The sequence below is a fragment of the Sodiomyces alcalophilus genome, assembly GCF_042370955.1.
Source record: "Sodiomyces alcalophilus JCM 7366 unplaced genomic scaffold ACRALscaffold_8, whole genome shotgun sequence".
Lineage (NCBI taxonomy): Eukaryota > Fungi > Ascomycota > Sordariomycetes > Glomerellales > Plectosphaerellaceae > Sodiomyces > Sodiomyces alcalophilus.
The window spans coordinates 68,090-86,321 of NW_027263539.1; the positions used below are offsets into that span (position 1 = coordinate 68,090).

Genomic DNA, 18,232 nt, shown 5'->3' on the forward strand with positions numbered 1-18,232 from the left:
ACGGCTATTCTTCGGAATAGACCCACTATATCTAGCTAGCTTTTCGTCCGATCTTTCACGAGCGTCAGCTATCACCTATTATAATCATAATTTGTATTATCCTTCCCTTTTTGGTTATCTAGACGATCCAGAAGAGCCGACCATAGGCCCGCCTGCCTATCTATAGCTATTCGTTCCCCTGATCGGACCACTACCGACCCTTCTAGAGGCCCGGCGACCGTCTCCTCGGGACCCTTTAGCTCTAGATACGGACCCGTGACGAGCCTAACCCTTCTTTCGGCTAGGCTATTAGTTGGTTATTTGTTTTGGCCCTAGCGGAGCCGTTCTGCATAGTGACGGCTTCGCCTTTCTTTAAAGGGAGTCGTTAAGACTATAATAATAATAGGTTATAAAGCTAACCTTAGGGGGGGAAAATAATTATAACATTATTCGTTAAGCCCCTTTAACTTAGGACTTAACGGAGAATACCCTACTTAAGGACTAGTGACTATCCTCCCTAGGATCGATGTATAATAATCTAAGGCTCTAAGCCTATAGGTCTTAGGCTAGTTTAATAATCCCGAAATATAACTCGGTTCTAAATATCCCTAGGGTTAACCTTAGGGCCGGTTCCGGGTTCTTAATATATTCCTTAACGCCTCTAAGTCCTATCCGACCCTCTTAAATAGAATATCCCCAACACTTATCTAAGCCCTAGTTAGGCCTAGGGGCTCTAATAGGCGTATCTAATAGAGCCGTTAAATATAAATAGTTCCTAATAGGTACCGAGTAAAACCTAGTGGCTTAATTAGGTCGCCTAACTAAGCCTTTATAAACATAGTGGGTTTATATAGGCGGCCTAATTTAACGTCTAGGCTCTGCCGGGTACCCGTTAAGATCTATTTATACTTAACGGCTTAATTAGGTACGCCTATCCGAGCCCCTAGGCCTAACTAGGGCACCCCTATTAGGCTATAGCTTTATATATAGGTCCAGCCCATTTAGTTCTTCTGGGTTTTGCCCAAGCCTGGTCTTTGCTGCGCTCAAAGGACCAAAGAATATATTGCAATTGACAATGTTGTATTAGCCGCAGCGAATCTTCGTTGTTTGGTTCAATGTTTAAATGTCACGGGTTGCGCAGCGAGGTAAAGCCGGCGTGACATGCAAGCTGTGGGCTCATGATGGAGTCAAGGTACGTTGCACGGAGACATTGAGGTCGAGGGGACAATGGTTGTAAAAGAATGAGCGTCCGAACTGTAGGTCCATGTCTCTGCTGTAACATGGACGGGAATCAAGTTGCCACTTGCAAAGGATGCTGGTTCTACGGTCTACCAGCACATCAATCTATGGAGTTTGTAGCCACATGTTGTTGGAACCCAGTACTCGTGCTATTATTAACAGCTGATTTCCATGTGTAGGCCCCCAAGATCCGAGTGGCTAGGACCGAATAGTACAGTTCTTGTGGGTGTCCTGATACACCGAGAAAAGCTTATCTGCACGTGCTGTATGATGATGGTGTTAGACGTTCTCCCTTGCATCCGTTCGTCTGCGGGAAGACAGAACAAATTGTATAGAATACATGTATTGATCGGCGGTAGAATGCAAACTCGAGCATATACATGTAAACATTGTGCTACGAAAGATAAATGGATATAGGTAGGTATATGTATATTAATATCAATTCCTGTGGTAGTGTCGTTCGAAGCGGCCCCTGAGTTGTTGGCGCCGGTGGCCCAGCCGTCTCCCCATCGCTGCCAGGTTGAGCTCTTGGCAACTTTCCCAGCGTTACACATAATAGATACTGACGGAAGGGGATTCCTACACGACGTGTAGATTCAATGTTGGCTCCAGCGGGAATTCATCATTTCACATACCAGCAGATATGGGTAGCAGTCCTCAACGCAGTCGACTCAATGTTATATAACGTATCACCCGCATCAGGACATGTCACGTTTCGTCGGATTACAGAACTAACAATAGAGGAAAGGCAATGCAAGAGAGTCTAGACTGAGCAGAGTTGCATCAGCTTCCAGTTCTGGCTGGGCCATTTGCCAACGACCATGAATTTGTGGTTCATCTATATCACAGCTCATATTACTATCGATTATGCATGCAGCCAAGGACAAACTGCCCTTCTTGTCGATTGACGTACAAGACTAGGACCAAAGAGGGATCTGTATTCCTAGGGCACTGATATCTCAGGACACTCACATACGGCCGAATCCTGACGGGAGAACCCTGAATGTCAGTTAATATGGGGCAATAGTACGCCGCCGCATGGGAAGGACTTGGGCGACAGGAGAGCCAACGGTGCGCTTTGACATGCGGTCGGACCCGGAGACAGGGGGAAGAGGTCTTTAACCTTTCTTGGCATGGCGAGGACTCGAGATGACAGGTCCCTTCGATCGACGCTTTGACTTTTCCCCTGAATACGCGAATTGCTTAGCGAGAAGTTGACCTTCTGGCCAGGGACAATATCCTTGTCTTCGCCATGAGCTGCAGGACGTGGCTTGCACGGGGCCATCGTTTCTTCCAGGGCGCGATGGCGTCTGTTTATATCAGTCGCAAACATCCCGATAGCTCTGGATCGATGAAGCCTGCGGCGCACCGGGCAGCCTCCTGTACGGGAGGTCTGTTCTCAGTTTTCTGCGTCCTGTCCGCATCGCACTTCTTATTGCTAGTACCTAAATTGCGTACATGCATTTGAGGACCTGGTCCAACGGCGCTCGACTTTTACAGTTACGCGTTCGGTGTTGGGACTGGCAGAATCTGACATACACACACTACCGTGTGTCTGACTGGCAACTGCGCACGTGCGTCCAGTAAAGACGACATCAGAAGAAAGGACAAAACGACGACGCATTGCCTGCTGCCAGAACATGGGTGACGCGTGGAGGGACTTTCCCCGACCCCGACCGCCAGGCTTTCGACCTGGTTTTGGTCCCGGTCGGGAACCGCCTGATCGGCCTAGCTGGGAGGGCTTCTGGGAGGGGCCCAGATCCATGATGAGTAGGATTACGGACCCTCCAACTACCGCGACTACCAGGACTACCCAACCGACAAATACGGCCCCAGAACCAGACGAGGAGGAAGAGCAACCAGATCGCAGCCCCGAGCCCGACCCCGAACCCGACCCGGAACCTCGACCTCAACCTCGGCCGGAACCCGAACCTGAGCCCGAACCAGAACCCGTCCCGGAGGACCAGAGTAATTCGAGCGGAGGGAATGATGAAGAAGAAGCGGAAGAGAGGGAGCCAGCAGAACTACCGCAAGCGACTACCGATCGAAGCCCAGAGCCGACACGAGGGAATCCCGATCCACCACAAGGCCAAAATGACGAGCTGGGTGACAGGCCTCCTGGTATTACTGCCGAGACAACACCCACAACACCAAACAGTCCCGCCCCAGCACCCACTGAGACGCCGCCACCTCCGGTCTTTGGCCAGGCGACGTCCGATGAACCTTGGGAATCAACTGGCTCAACCACGACCACTCTTGCGGCACAACATGAAACATCCGTCAGTACCGCAGAATCACTTCACCCCGTGCCCACCGCGGGCGCCAGCCATGCCGAAGGAGATGGAGGAAACAATTCTCTCGGAACGGGCCAAATCGTTGGCATTGTTTTTGGCGTACTACGTGAGACCCCTATTAATTATACCCCCTGCCGTTTCTCAGTTCAACTTCTCCCGATACACTCAAAAGTCAGACCGAATTCTAACTTGAATCTCCAGTGGCCATCGCATTGTCTCTCGCCATCTTTTTCCTCGTCCGTCGCAGGCGGCGCAAGTCCCGCAACCATTCCGCCTCCCATACCTCCCCCAGCACCGTCCCTCCCAAGCAACAACCCCAGCCCGACACCGAAGCTCCCCCACTCGCATGGACGCATGTCCCCGCCGACAACGAGTCCGAAAACGACAGCGTCGTCCAGATTTTCCGCTGGCCATCCATACCATCCACCCACTCGGGGCACAGAAGAGCCAGCGGCGACGAAAGCGTCTCCCTCGTCTCCGCCGCAGACCGTCCACCGCACATGGCGGCGGCACTCCACCAAGGACGCAGTCACGGACACAAGAAGAGCTGGTCGCGAAGCACCATTTCCACCCTGCTACGCCCGTCGACGCGGGGAACATTAACGCGAAAGGATGAGAACGGGACACCGCCCACCGCTGCTCTTGAGGCGGAGGACGAGAAGCGACGCATGAGTGAGATGGTACGAAGACACGTAATGGCCGCTCTGGCGACGAATCCGACCGAGAAGGCTGGCGCGGACAACATGGCATTACGGGAGGACGAAAGGCAAAGTCCCGGGGGAGAGAAAACGGAACCAGTTGGGGGGTACCTGCACCCAGGACAATTAGGGGGTAGGACTAGAAGGAGCAGCGCTGCGACGCTGGAGAGCGTGGGGAGCTTTGCGAGCGGCGGTGGGCTTTCGCAGGCGCTGGGATCTTTTCCCACGCCGCCCGGTTCGGGCAGTTCTGATGGTTCGGGGTTCTCGACGCCCACTCCTGTCAAGCCTCCCTCGCCCCTTGCACCGGAGAAGAGTATCACGACTCTGCCGGCTAAGACTTATAAGCCGTGGAGACCGGGACTGACGGGATCGGGTTGAGTGCTGCATTGTCATCCACACACCCCTTTTCCCCCAGGGCAACTTCTTTCCCCCCTTTCCCCCTTTTCCCCCCTTTTCCCCCCTTTTCCCCCCTTTTCCTCCCTCTTTTTCCCCCTTTCACCCTGTCTCTTGCAATGCGACCACGAGTCTCTCAGTACTATCGATAATGTGCCCATTGATTGCACGTATACACATCATACATGATATGTCAAGCACATGCACATAGTCAATGTCAACGTGGTATGCTCGAATCCCTGATGCCCGACGCTCCTCTCTCTCTCTCTCTCTCTCTCTTTTGTCCTTTTAGCAAACATGTAATCTAGTATGGAAGCGGACCAGGAATGTCTTGATACGAGAGATGATCACTGGAAGCGGGCTGAGAGTGCACGAATAACAAATAGCTTCTCTATCCCGCGGTAGTTCCTAGTAGTAACTGATGTAGATAGCCAAGTCGAAGCGTTAAGGGGCAAGGTTACCCCTTGCTATATCCCCTTTTATGGACCCAGCCGCCAATTCATGAGCCTCACTAACCAATATACATATTCGTATGTCTCTGTGTACATAGCACGTGACAGCTAGTGATGACATGACGACATCACGGCCCCGAAGCCGACCCGGTCACCCTTAACTCCGGACTGCGCCGCGCCAAGATCGGTTACCCCCGAACAATGCGACGAAGATGATGTATACGACTCCCTTTCATCTTTTCCCACCTCCCCATCTCCAAAATCCTCTTCTCAAACATCGCAGCCTCCCTCCTAGTCCCAAGTCCCGAAAAATACCACTGTAACCACGCATCACAATGGCCTCCCCCGCCGCGAAACGAGCCAAATCCGACAAGGACACTCCCTATCACCTCATCTACTGGCCCGGCATCCCCGGCCGCGGCGAACCCATCCGCCTCGTCCTCGAAGATGCCGGCGCATCCTACACCGACACGGCGACGATGGAAAACGGCATGTTCACCGTCACCGCCCAAATCGCCGACGACAACACGGGCGACCCCGCCAACCCTCCCCCCCTGGCGCCCCCGATCCTGAAGCACGGCGACCTCGTCATCTCGCAGCTGCCCAACATCCTGCTCTATCTCGGCCAGAAGCTGCACCTGGCGCCGCAGTTCGGCGACGAGGCCGGGGACGGCGCGTACATCGTCAACCAGCTCGCCCTGACGGCGCTGGACGGCCTCAGCGACGAGACGCACGACACGCACCATCCCATCTCGGTGGGGCTGACGTACGAGGAGCAGAGTCAGGAGTCGCTCCGCCGCGCGAAGGAGTATGTTGCGAAGCGGTTGCCCAAGTTTTTGGGGTACTTTGAGCGTGTGCTCAAGGGGGAGGCGAGCGGCGAGGCACCGTGGCTTTATAATGGGACATTTTCGTACGCCGATATGGTGTTGTTCCATGTAAGCTTTCCTTTGTCCCCTCGCATGTTTTGACTCTTTCTTCCGTCTTCATCCTCACCTTCTCTCATCTCCACCCATGCGACGGAGTGAATCTTGCTGACGTCCGACAAACGCATTGTAGTGTCTCGACGGTGTCAAGTATGCGTTCCCGAGGGCACTCGGCAAACTCGAAAAGAGCGGCAACTACGAAAGGGTCTTCAAACTATACGATGCTGTCAAGCAAAGGCCGCGCATCAAGGCCTATTTGGAGAGCAACAGACGGCAGAAGTACTCTATGGGCATCTATCGCCATTACCCTGAGCTGGATGACGCTGCTTGATGCGTGGGGTGTGTAAGTCAGTAAGTGGTCCAATGGCCAAGCAGTGTACACGAGACGGAGCTGTAGCTGCGGTCTTTGTATGAAAGACAAAAACCCGAAGCTTCGGTCTATAATATGAAAGAGTTCCGTCGTATATATATATCTCCTTGTAACGTACAACCATGATGCCAATCGCGATTGCCGAGAAAACATGAATGCAGTGTCAAGGTTATATCCTGATTTCGTCCCTTATAACCCCCGCCGCTGGACGTAGCATCGCAACGGATTCGATGCATCCTGATATCTGAAAGAGGCGAAGAGAGATTTACCTCTGCCAAGTTTCCTCGCGTCTAAAAACTGAACCAGCTTCTCACCAACCCAGCTCAAGTACTGCTTCCTGTCTTGACAGACTTGGCGGCCACAGACTCTATATTCTCCTCCGAAATAGACTCAGGCCGTCCAGGCACATCGAGCACACCCTTCTCCCCCCTCAGTTGACCCCAGACAGCCTTGTACGTGGCCTCCATGAAAAGGGTATCCATTTCCTCGAGCGTGACACCTGATGCGAGGAAAGGTTAATTCCAAAATACTGGATCTGCAGGACGAGGCATGGCGAACTTACCCTTGGTCTCCGGGACAAAGAAGAACGACCCAATACCCATGGCAAAGAGAATGGAGCCGAAGAAGAAGTAGGCCCCATACCCCAGATTGGAAATCATATAAGGTGTGCTGCGGGCGATGATGAATGATCCCAACCACGTCACAGCGGTGGTGAGAGCAACGCAGAGCATGCGGATATCGAGCGGGAAGATCTCGGAGCAATACGTCCAGGTGATGCCCTGCCAGGTCGCGCAGACGATGAAGGCGTTGAGGTAAACGCACACCATGGCAAGGTAGCCCCATTCATCGCGGTGCACCTGGCCCGCGGCAGCCGCCGCCGCTGGGTCGGCCTCCATCACGTACCCGCCAATGTACCACATGGGGATGCACCCCAGCGCTGCGCCCCAGATGAGGCCATTGCGACGACCGACCTTCTCCACGACGCAAAACGCGAAAGCAACCATACCGAGCGTCTTCGCGATGCCGTAGAACCCAGTGGAGAAGAGCTTGAGCGACGTACCTCGGATGCCCAGCGTCTCAAAGATGCGCGGCGCATAATAGGTAATGATATTCACGCCGGTGAAAGACTGGAGGAACATAAGCGCCAGGCCGATGGCCATGCGGTTCCGCGTGCCCTTCCGAAACAGCTTCATAAACTGCCGCCTCCTGCTCATGCGGTTCGTAGACCGCTCCTCCACCTGGGCACGTATCTCGGCCATCTCGCGCCGGACGTGCTCGTGGTCGGGCGCCAACCCGCGGATCGCGCACAGCACGCGCTCGGCGCTCGCAAAGTCGCCCCCGCGGGCGAGCCAGCGCGGCGACTCGGGGCACCACGCCATGCCGAAGAACAGGCCCAGGCCCGGGACGAGCTGGAGGGCGAGCGGGAGGATCCACTGGGCCGGAGACCCGACGGGGACGGTCTGGTCGGTGGCGTAGTTGATCCAGAAGCCCAGCATGCCGCCGCCTTGCGAGGCGATTTCGAAGATGCCGATGAGACGGCCGCGGATGGAGGGAGGGGCCAGCTCGGCGATGTAGACGGGGACGACGAGGGAGGAGGCGCCGATGCCGAGGCCGGCGATGGCGCGGCCGGCGACGATGATGTCCAGGTTGCCTCCGGCGCCGGTCATGAGGGAGCCGCCGAGGAGGAAGACGAGGCCGGCGAGCATGATGGCTTTCTTACGGCCAAGCTTTTCGGCGAGGGGGAAGGTGAGGAGGGCGCCGAAGAAGCATCCCACCTGTGGCGTCAAGTGTCAATCACATATTGGTCACTCGAGGTAGGGATGGGAAGATTTGGAAAGGGAATAAAAGATTTAAAACTCAATCGCCTATAGAGAACAGGAACATACCTGGAAGGTCGACACAATGTTGCCATGAATGGTATCTCGGGTCGCTGTGGTGACGTTGTCGAGCCCAAAGTCGCGGATGAACGATTCGAGAGCCATGGTGCCGCCAATCACGGCCGTGTCGTAGCCCACTGTGAGACCAACGCAAAGACGCCAGGGTCAGATGTCAAGCTTTCTTGCCAAAAAAAGATGAAGTGGTTGTTAAAGGTCGGACTGGGGAGGGATTCTTGTGTCGCATCGACTTACTTGCCAGAGCAGAGCACGACGCAACCAGGGCGATGAGATGGATTCTCCAGTTGCGAACCTCGGGGGGGTCGAGCGTCCCCGAGGCATGAGTGCTCCAAGCCATCGTATCGTCAACTTGGTTTTTGGTTTGGGGTGGTGGCACGGAGCTGGGTCAATCAGTCCTGGCGGAAGAAAAGGGGCTCAGGGGCTGCGAGGCCCAGACTCTGAGCTTCAGGTCTGCCCTGTCGGGTATGCGCGCAAGACCAAGCCAGGGATGCAGAAGACCGATGCGATTTGTAAAGAGGACAGGCAAGACGAGGGGAAAGGCTGCCCATTCTGTTTCAATTTCTTTTTCTTTTTTTAGCCCGGGTATATAAAGGTGAAGCGAGACGGTGGCGGGCGCCATGTCGTGCGGTCAAGGCTTTGGCTTGTCGAACTTTCTTTCTCCTCCCTGAGTGACCACCATTGAAAAGACGGATAATCAGCCATGGTCTCCGGAATCCCTTTTTCAGTTGGCCGTCTGGATAGAATTCCTGGCCACCTCGTGAGATCGGCAGTCTGTTGAACGAACATAGTGTTGAAGTACTGCTGGGTTGAATGGTGGCGACTTTGCAAACCATAGTACCTACGACCGGAGGTCATGACCGTTCGGCACATATACTTTCAATGTTGCATTCCCAGATCAGGATTGCGCAAGACGACGCCGCTTTTGACGGTTCGGTACGATGTGCACTGGAGTCTGGAAGACGCGCTGTCAACTAGACGTAGCTTGACACTGCAAGTTGGGCAAGTTTCCCAGTAGGGCCACGGACATTGGACTGGCAGTTGATAACTTGATTGATGACTTTGGAGCTTCGGCCGCCTCGCGTCGCCTTGGATGGAAACATGCCTTGGGGGCGTTTATTGGCGCGCGCCGTCTCTTGCATCTTGCCGTGAGTGAGACGGTCATGTGTTCATGTTTGTTCGTTAGGCCCTGGCCTTGGTTCTACGTAAACCCCGTTGACGGTTGCACCCGGGGGTTCGTTGGGCTCACATAATATATTCCGTTGTCCGAGGAAACGTCCAACAAACCAAGGCTTTCCCAGTGCCGTTCCCATTTCACTGCTTCAACAAGGAGCACGATGAGAGCATAGTGAAGTGTGTTTCGTCGCCCAGTATCGTAAGAGGCTCTCGAGGAAGCAAGGCAGATCGCTCACCCTCGGGCTATCACTGTAATGCTCAAGTGCTAGCATCTCCGCTGAACGTGGCTCTCATTCAAAAGTTCAGCCCTTGTTCCTCATAGGACCGACCTGACTCGACTCCCTTACATGAGGTTCAGAGTTTTCTGGTTTCGAGTCTTCGTTCTTCGAGTCTTCGCTTTGGAATTGAGGCGAACGGGTCGGAAAACATTGGGAGAGCATCATGAGATGCAATGGTTTGTGGTGACCGAGAAACCGAATGATGAGCAAACCCGACTAAGAGTGTCCGGGCTGAAAATCACATATACACGTGTACAGCAGTGCAAAGGCTCCGATTATGTCAGCGACAGAGGGAAGAACAAATATTCCGATGTGCTTACGTGAGGGAAAAAAAAAACGTGAAAAAAAAAAAAAAAACTCACCTTACCAAAGGCCGCCTCGCCACCTCCTGCCAAGACCAACGAGCCCTGGCTAAGGCTGTGTTGACCGCTTTCTGAAACTTCATCAGAGACTTGGCGCTTGAGGGTATTCTGGCAGCAGCGGATGAGGTCGAAATCCAGGTATTCAAAATGGACGATGGCTTTCTCGGGGGTCCATGCGACGCCTAGAGCCTGTCCCTAGGCAGTCAGCCGGGAACCACAGATGGCATTGAGCAGAGCTCAGAGGTGCCATGCATGACGAATATGCTCAACTGTCTTTGATTTCGCATGTCGATCCGGACATTGAAGGTCCGTCCCGAGGGACGATCTCCCGGCTTCCATGGAAGCCACGGGGTGCCCGACAGATTGTCTTTCGATATAAGAGCGATGCATCTACATGGACGAATGCAAACTGAACTCTCCATTCAAGGTTGAAGGAGCAAGGCGATCAAGTCATCGCGTGCCGATGTCAATCGAGTCGGGCGGCCGAAAAGAAGGCCGACGCTGCACGCCCCAAGAATTTGTCCTCCCAGACTCGACTCCGCATGACCCTTTTCCCTTTTCTTGTGCGCAATGGGCGGCCGGTAGCACGGCGCATGAAGCGAGAAATGAATGACGGGGACAGGACAATTGGGCAGGCAGCTCATGGAATGCAACGTGGGCGGCCAGACTTGCGCATCCCAGCCGTGGGCCCCAGCGACCCGTATGCCGATGTCGACATTTCGCGTGCAGCACCACTGTTGCCAGCACATCAAACAATATTAAGAAGAAGAAAACGTCGGATGTTGTCATTTGCCACGAGGGACATGACATGCGCCCTTTGTTGGCTGTCGGGGCATCGCCACATCCCAACTGGCACCTGGGAGCTCAGTATTGGCGCATCGGACAGAGGTGAAACAAAATCCTGTAGGCCAGGACCCTTGGCGAAGCCCCTTGCCAAGGCCTTATAAGCTTACCCAGCCCTTGACCCAGCAATCGGTTCCGATTACAGGCAGCACACCACCCAAAAGAATGTGTCCCAGGGTCGTCCCCGATCCTATTGTGCGTCGAACCAGTGCGTGCACCCTTCATCTGCAACAGCCCGAAAGACCTAGACACGTTGGATTTACACAAACCATGACCGGGATGACTTGAGCTGCATACAATGCGATGCTGCACACCATCGGACTGTCAAGGGAGGAGAGGAAGAGAAAGAAGAGCTACTCGACGTGCCACCCCGTACAACGCACATAAACGCGCAAATTCTAGCTCTTCTTGGCGACGCTCAGATTCAGTGTCAAAAGAGAACTTGAACATGGTAGCCCGTCGGATTCCAGCCGCAGAACACAAAACCCCTGGGTTGCGTTCTGGACTCGTAAATTTCTTGGCCCCGGGGTCGTCTTGGATCCTGTATGGACTCCTATTCGCTGGCAACGCCGTTTCATTCTTCTTTGCCCCCGGGCATTATCGCTCATTTGGGTATATGCACATTCTTTGGAACGGTTGGGCAAGTTGATACACTTTTTTTCGTTTGGCCCTGAATAAATTAGCGAGGCAAGAAATGACAATAATGACAACGTCCCGTCATGTTGCCTTTATCCTCCACATGGCTCTCTCATCCGGACTCTTAACTTGGCCCGTCCAACTCACTACAGCGTACAAGTCAAGTCGTATCGGAAGCAACAGAGGACCAGGGGTCATATGCAGGGCCTTGTGGCTGGCTGGCTTGGCAGCTTGGAGCCGACATGGGTTCCGCAGTCAGAACCAACGTTTCCAGACCTCGCTTCGCCCAGGGTGTTGAGCCATGAGCATGAAGCTAGATATATATAAACGCATGGCCCGTTCTTTCTCCGCCAAGTTCTCCCTCTCTTTGAGATCGTGCCGGGTCCTATTTTAGATTCTCTTTCCTCTCCCTTCCCTTCTCTTCTTTGTCCTGGTAGACCCAAGTCGCTCCTTTCTTTAGAGGTCTTCGTTTCAGAATATACCCTCACTCTTCACCTTTATCCTTTTTTAGCATCTATATCCGCGCGCCTGTTCGCTGCGTTGATTTCGTTCCTTCGTCCTGGCCGACGATCTTCTTCCATTGTCTGTGACATTCTCAACCACGCTCAGCGGCTCAGCCTCACTCTTCATCGTCAACCCCTAGACCTTAACAAAGACCCCTATTCCTACCTCGATCGTTCCGTGGCGACCTCCACCGAATACCTTGGTCACCATGCACCTCAAGCAGATCCTCTCGACAGCCCTGCTGCTCCCCACGCTCAGCCACGCCTGGCAAGCCCCGACGTACACCGGCTTCCGGCGTCTCTTCGCCGAGGAATTCCACGGTCCCGCCGGCTCCCCCGTCGACACGGACGTGTGGCACTACATCACGGACCTCAACGTCAACAACGAGCTCCAGAAATACACAAAGTCGAACCGCAACCTCCAAATCTCGGGCGGCGGCACCGTGCAGATCGTCCCCCGCCGCGAACCCGACGGCGGCTGGACCTCGGGCCGCATCGAATCCGAGTACCACTTCACGCCGCGCGCCGGCCGCGAGACCATCGCCGAGGGCTACGTCCGCTTCGGCGACGGCGACCCGGCCCGCAAGCAGGGCCTGTGGCCCGCCTTCTGGCTCCTGGGCCAGGCCGTGCGGAACGGCATCGACTGGCCCATGGCCGGCGAGATCGATATCCTCGAGACCGTCAACGGCATCCTGACCGCCCACGGCACCGTGCACTGCGACGTCGTCGGCGGCGGTGCCTGCAACACCCCCATCGGCGTGGGCGCGTCTGTCCCCCTGGCGGACCAGAGCTGGCACCGCTGGCGCGTCGTCTTTGACCGCACTTCGGGCGACTGGCGCTCCGAAACCATCACTTGGTTCAAGGATGACCAGCAGTTTCACCAGATTAGCGGTGAGCGTATTGGCAGTGAACGCGTCTGGGCTACGCTTGGCCAGTCTCCCCTCTACTTTATCATGAATGTTGCCGTTGGTGGCGATTGGGTATGTCTCGTCTTCTCCTTTGTTGCCCGTCACTTGGTACTCTCCGTAGGACACGAAAGCTGACCGTGTCAAACAGCCTGGATATCCCACCGACGACACGCTCGACGGGTACGACAGCATGATGGAAGTCGCCTACGTTGCCGTGTATGAGTCGGAGTAAACTGCGACATCTACCGATGCTCTGGGTGACCTAGACGCGTCACGATTTGTTCTTGATTTAACTTGTTGCACTGGTTGCTTTTACTTCTGATACCACATCACTTTACCTTCACCTGTATATATTTCTTTCTCTGGCCATTGAGCCAGGGAGTGGGCCTACCAGAATCTCCTTTTACCTCGTATCGGCAAGAAAATACTGATTCAGTCAGCGTGGCCAAGTAATTATTTTGATGTAAACTGCACTGCATGTCTTCGCTTCATGATATGCCCAATGTTCTAAATCTTTAAACGTCAACTCGTTTCTCGCTGACCTTGACGCTCTGTCCTCGCCAGCAAACCACTTCTACATGCCCTCTACTCATAAAACACCAAACACCGAACCTCGATGCTCTGTCTGCCCTTGGCATCCGGCGGCGTAGCAGGGTCCACAAACGCCGTGTGCGGCGCATAGTTGGCCCGCCCCTCCACCCCCCCAGGGAACCCCTGGCCCCTGGAATCAAAACACTTGAGAAACAGGACCTCCTCGGGCGTCATATCCTTCACGTAGAAGAACTTGTGATCATCGCTGGGCGCAACGGAATACGTCTCCCCGCGGACCTCGTACCCGTCCGTCGAATCGATCGTCTTCTGGTCCGGGACGGTCTCCTTCCCGCGATCGTCGCCGTCGTACCCGTCCCGGTAGATGGGGTAGAGCAGATCCACGGCGACCAGGTCCTCGGGCTTGGTGGACCGCCAGTCGATGAGGGCCAGCGGGGAATCCGCCGCCGGGTACGCGATGGGCCGCCAGACGTTGATGATCTGGTACCGGCCCTTGACAAGTTCGTCGGCCTCAGCCGGGTCGGTGACATGGCGGCGAACGCGCGCTTCGGCGGCACCGGGCGTCTGGTCGACGTGGACCTGCTGGACGGGCTGGCGGGGGCTCGACCCGATGCGGCGGCGAATGGTGTGGTCGAAGATGACGACTTTCTTGACGCCGGGGAGTTTTTCACGGACGAGGGCCTCGACTTCGGCGTAGTAGCCGCCGCGCACGGCGCTGTCGTCTGTAAAGTCCTTCTCGGTAGCCGGGGCATGGTAGAGGGCGAAGCCGGAGATGTCGGTGCCGAAGGAGGATGGGGGGGAGTCCCGGAGGTTGGCGACGGGGAATTGGCGCGTAGTTTGCTTGAAGGAGGTCTTGTCTACGTCGACTTTGCTCCATGGTTTCACAAAGGGGACGTCGGAGCGAGTTATGGTCGTAGGGTCGACGTACTTGAACACGCCGGTCGTCATGGTGGGCTTTGACGAGAGAAACGCGAGGTGGGGAAGAGCAAGTGGTGGCACTGATGAGATTCGGCCTCGGAAGGGTGATGGTTGTGTAGTTGTTATAAATCGAGTCAGGGTGCGGTGTCTAGACATTAGCAAATATATCGTGGTCTCGTCGGTACACTGCGGAGGTTCAGCAACGAGGGGAAGTAACTGTCGAGGCCTTATATATTCAGACGTCATTAGGGTCGGCGACGTTTTTGGATTACTAATATGCCGCTCGTAATCGTCTTGCTATTAGTAATCGTACCATCCAAATGAGTCGGCTGTTAGACCCGGAAGTGCGATAAGATAGTAACACTTTCCTTTTTTCTTCCTTTTTTTATTATTATTTTTGTTGCGAATTCATAGACAACCACAGAGGAAACACTGATCGGGCTTTGAAGACTCCCACTTGTCAATCACTTCATCCCGTAAACCTTCCGAAGTCGCCTCAAGTCGCCCTCACTGTCAGAATCCGTGCTGCTACGCCCACCATACCCTCGCGCTGCCTTCTTCGCCTCTTTCCTCGCCTTCTTGGCCGCCTTCTTCTCCCTCTTCCTGACAATCTTGTTTTCGAGGAACTCGGCCTTTTCCCTGTCCTTGGCCGATAAACCGGCCATCAATTGAGCGCGGTCGCCGCCCACCGCCGAAGGCGCCAAACCGGGGGGGTAGCCTGGGCCCGGATGGGGGAGGAATTGTTGGGGTGGGTATCCTTGCGCCGGGTGGTCCTGGGCCGGGTGGTCCTGGGGCGGATACCCCCCGTATCGCTGGTCGGAAGGGGGTCCCGGCGGATACTGGGATTCTCCGGGGTTGGGCCCGAAGCCGGCTTTATAGTCCTGAGGTAGGTGCGAGCCTGCCTGCCCATACGGTAACTCGGCGGGCTGGCCGTAATTCTGCCGTCGACGAGATCACCTTGGGTCAGCTATCATGGCCTACTGTATCGGGGCGGCGGAGCACCACGAGCGCTGGCGATTGATGCCAAGCTTACCTGCGGGGGATAGTCGTGCGACGGCGGAGGCTGGCCGTAGGCAGGGCCGTGATCTTGCTGGCTGTAACCAAACCCAGAGCCGTAGCTCGCAGGTGGGTGGTTGCCACGGGTTGCTTGAGAGTCTTGTGAAGCCATTGATTCCACTTTTTGCTGAACTTTTTCCAGTAGCTTTGTGACCATGTTTGTCTCAGGGGTCGTCTTGTCAAGTCGTGGTATTCAAGTTTGAGACGTCAATCAAAATGCGAGGCTCAAGGTGCAAAGAAGAGAAGAGACGAGAGGAATAAAGGGGTTTCCCAGTTACCTAGGAAGCTTCCGTCCGGCCATTAAATGAACACACTCCCCGCGACATGGTCCCCGGATTTGGACGGACCAGGATCCTGTCAGCGCCAACTCCCAACTCCCACGTCGACTCGCGATCCTATCACGGTCTCAGCGACCCCACATCCAAAAATGACAAAGCTGTCTCCCTCATGGGATAACGTTGACACTCAGAGTTACCAACGGGATCAAATGGCAAGCTATAAATAAAGACCCCGCCGCGCATGTGCTTTATGCATGCTTCCGCTGGTCAGACACCATACCCCAACCTGATTTGTTAGTTGGTTCTCCTGTCACCATTCGTCGTTGGTTGGGTCGGATTCTGGATCACCAACCGCCTACATTCTGGTCAATTGGCAACCTCGGCGCGTGCAAGGTTGAGAAATCCAATTGAGGTGTCTGTTCCCTGTCAGACGGCCCGGTCGCTTTCCATAACTACCTGACATTACTTATCAGATATAACAACCGAACTACCATCATACACATAGTCATAGCCGACATACCACCCAATACCAGTCTGCCGCCACCTATCTCGTGCCAGGATCGTCCACGACCAAGGGCGGTCTTCGGTAATATGGGTACCAGGAGTCAAACAGGTAGGTATTCGCCATCATTTGGAATTCAAAGCCCAAACGTCGCACCGTGACCTTCATCCAACCAACGTCTTCATCGGTACACCCGTCAATGGGCTGCATCAGTCTCCTGTCCAGCTCCGCGGTGATCCTCTCTGCTTCAGAGGTATACACCTCAGGGCCCTCAAGTTTCCACCGGCTATCAACAAAGTTAAAGTGACCTGCAGGGCCGCCCCATTCTCTGGTGAGCCTGGCGTCAGCAATGCTGCGGAGAGACTCCTCGTCGATTTCGATAAGGTAAGTGTAACGAGAATCGACCTGGAAGGTAGGATAGCGGCGGATGGCCTTTACGGTTTCTCTTTCTGGAGAGTCCTTGTTCGGGACATCGGCGACGTGTGCATAATGCGGATTTCCATCTCGCACAAAGGCCGCTGGGGCCCATGCCTTGAAATGTTCTCGGAGTGCAGGCCGTGACATGCCGTCGAACTTGTCTCTGTCGTCCATCAAGACATAGTCGAGGGAATCAATGAGACCATGTTCCCCGTTCTCTCGGAGGGGAGCTATCGCGGTCTCTTGGATGACTCGCTTGACTCGCTCCCACCCCACGTCGTCGCCGTAGGTGGTGCGGTATACAGCAAAGCCCCATTTCGCGTTGTCGCCGCGGTCCTCTCCGAGCCATTCGAGCTTGGAGGGATTCCTGCGCAGTATTGCCAATGTCGCAAGTGATCTAGAAACGGTCCATGGGGACAGACGCGCCAATCTTCTAGGGTCCTGGAATGGCCCGCCTTTGGCAGCGAGTATCCGGGCTCCAATGGCCCTGGACGGAGGCCCAACTTTCCGCTGGCGGCGGACTGTTCGGACGAAGCACCGTGTCAAAGGACAACCCGCAGGTCCCGTGGCCCTCATAGAGTCATGGAATTGGCGAGGGCATACGAAGTACGAAGTACGAGCGAGGTGTCCTGAACTGATTGATCTGAACTCGGCGGGAAATTGGCTATAATATCACGTGATCAATACGGTCATATATGTACAGACTTGCCAAGAGTTCTCCATTATTAGCACAACGTACGTTGTCAGCTCTTCCTCAAGGATGCATCGTATAGCTATTTGAGGTGGTCTCTACAACGTCGACGGAAGCTAGACGTTATCCGAATTAGAACTATGGCTATACAAGATATAGTTAGCCTAGGACTGAGAAACCGTTATCATATGGCAGTTGGTAACTATCAGCCATGCTGCGCTGCAGGTGCGCGAATGCGTGATATAATGCCCAGAGGTCAGTTGCTTCCTTATTACGCTACAAACTTGAGTTGGCTTGCACGTCCAACGGTGAACATCATCCCAGTTAGACTTAGCCTGGGCACAGTTAACGAAGTACTTCGATGTACCTTGATGTACATGGCGTTGCATCGCCATTAAACGGCGGAAGTGGAATAGGTCCGTAGCATGATGCGCATCACGGAGAACAGTCCACGACAAACCGTGAGGTGTCATTACGGCCCTTTCACTCGTCAGCCCAGACGCAGTGGCTGTCAAGTCGATCCTCGGCATTGAAAGACCTCGCTGGACAGCTTCGGTGACGTCCAAGTTTTTGCTTTCCGATGTCATCGCCACAACGCTCACCTAGGCATATGGTCAAGGGAACGTTGAGGTCTACGAAGTACGTATTTCCGACAACTCGGAGCACAGATTCACTTCCATGGCATGGCTCGAAGCGGTGTCTCTCGAGTCGGTGAAATGACGTATTGCGGGGACCTCAGCCCCTTTTTCTCCGGCATTCGGATTGGGGTACGAATCAGTTCTGTGGGGAAAGGGGCTTTTTGCCACCGAGTTTCCGTCTGGGTTTACCGAATAACGGGGCCGATAAAGTCGGCCGAGCGATTGGGAGTAGCTTCA

At 54.6% G+C, this 18,232-nt stretch overlaps 8 protein-coding genes across 8 annotated transcripts; 3 read left to right on the plus strand and 5 right to left on the minus strand.

Annotated features, from left to right (window-relative positions):
• Positions 1–980: 980 nt before the first annotated feature.
• Positions 981–2,642, minus strand: ACRALDRAFT_212752 (uncharacterized protein; the record flags this gene model as incomplete). The annotated part of the gene is made up of 16 exons (XM_071023939.1): positions 981–1,011; positions 1,054–1,077; positions 1,110–1,154; positions 1,183–1,281; positions 1,318–1,367; positions 1,479–1,525; positions 1,559–1,753; positions 1,786–1,824; positions 1,854–1,874; positions 1,931–1,949; positions 1,988–2,056; positions 2,108–2,114; positions 2,171–2,294; positions 2,342–2,361; positions 2,438–2,528; positions 2,588–2,642. 16 exons carry the CDS (start codon positions 2,640–2,642, stop codon positions 981–983), a joined length of 936 nt encoding a protein of 311 aa, XP_070871337.1.
• A 216-nt stretch (positions 2,643–2,858) lies between these two features.
• ACRALDRAFT_2029578 (uncharacterized protein) lies at positions 2,859–4,588 on the plus strand (the record flags this gene model as incomplete). The annotated part of the gene is made up of 2 exons (XM_071020601.1): positions 2,859–3,618; positions 3,714–4,588. The coding sequence occupies 2 exons, from the start codon at positions 2,859–2,861 to the stop codon at positions 4,586–4,588; spliced, it is 1,635 nt and encodes a 544-aa protein (XP_070871338.1).
• A 646-nt stretch (positions 4,589–5,234) lies between these two features.
• Positions 5,235–6,439, plus strand: ACRALDRAFT_1077654 (uncharacterized protein). Its single transcript, XM_071018672.1, has 2 exons — positions 5,235–5,990; positions 6,112–6,439. Exons 1-2 carry the CDS (start codon positions 5,391–5,393, stop codon positions 6,307–6,309), a joined length of 798 nt encoding a protein of 265 aa, XP_070871339.1. The 5' UTR covers positions 5,235–5,390; the 3' UTR covers positions 6,310–6,439.
• Positions 6,440–6,671: 232 nt separating this feature from the next.
• On the minus strand, positions 6,672–8,580 carry ACRALDRAFT_2060920 (uncharacterized protein; the record flags this gene model as incomplete). Its single annotated transcript, XM_071021946.1, has 4 exons — positions 6,672–6,847; positions 6,911–8,123; positions 8,235–8,362; positions 8,478–8,580. The coding sequence occupies 4 exons, from the start codon at positions 8,578–8,580 to the stop codon at positions 6,672–6,674; spliced, it is 1,620 nt and encodes a 539-aa protein (XP_070871340.1).
• Positions 8,581–12,247: 3,667 nt separating this feature from the next.
• On the plus strand, positions 12,248–13,178 carry ACRALDRAFT_2113237 (glycoside hydrolase family 16 protein; the record flags this gene model as incomplete). The annotated part of the gene is made up of 2 exons (XM_071023628.1): positions 12,248–13,018; positions 13,095–13,178. The coding sequence occupies 2 exons, from the start codon at positions 12,248–12,250 to the stop codon at positions 13,176–13,178; spliced, it is 855 nt and encodes a 284-aa protein (XP_070871341.1).
• Positions 13,179–13,531: 353 nt separating this feature from the next.
• ACRALDRAFT_1072288 (uncharacterized protein) lies at positions 13,532–14,443 on the minus strand (the record flags this gene model as incomplete). Its single annotated transcript, XM_071017958.1, has 1 exon — positions 13,532–14,443. One exon carries the CDS (start codon positions 14,441–14,443, stop codon positions 13,532–13,534), a length of 912 nt encoding a protein of 303 aa, XP_070871342.1.
• A 434-nt stretch (positions 14,444–14,877) lies between these two features.
• ACRALDRAFT_1058295 (uncharacterized protein) lies at positions 14,878–15,581 on the minus strand (the record flags this gene model as incomplete). The annotated part of the gene is made up of 2 exons (XM_071015941.1): positions 14,878–15,351; positions 15,447–15,581. The coding sequence occupies 2 exons, from the start codon at positions 15,579–15,581 to the stop codon at positions 14,878–14,880; spliced, it is 609 nt and encodes a 202-aa protein (XP_070871343.1).
• Positions 15,582–16,321: 740 nt separating this feature from the next.
• Positions 16,322–16,996, minus strand: ACRALDRAFT_2088639 (uncharacterized protein; the record flags this gene model as incomplete). The annotated part of the gene is made up of 2 exons (XM_071022524.1): positions 16,322–16,681; positions 16,730–16,996. Coding segments are annotated over 2 exons (627 nt in total), but the record flags the coding sequence as incomplete, so codon positions are not given.
• Between the last annotated feature and the right edge of the window lie 1,236 nt (positions 16,997–18,232).

What these genes read in the sequence shown, in the direction of transcription:
- ACRALDRAFT_1077654 (XM_071018672.1), top strand. Translation starts at nt 5,391, where the DNA reads ATGGCCTCCCCCGCCGCGAAACGAGCCAAATCCGACAAGGACACTCCC. An exon ending in CCGATATGGTGTTGTTCCAT is followed by an intron (nt 5,991 to 6,111) that starts GTAAGCTTTCCT and finishes AACGCATTGTAG; the next exon opens with TGTCTCGACGGTGTCAAGTA.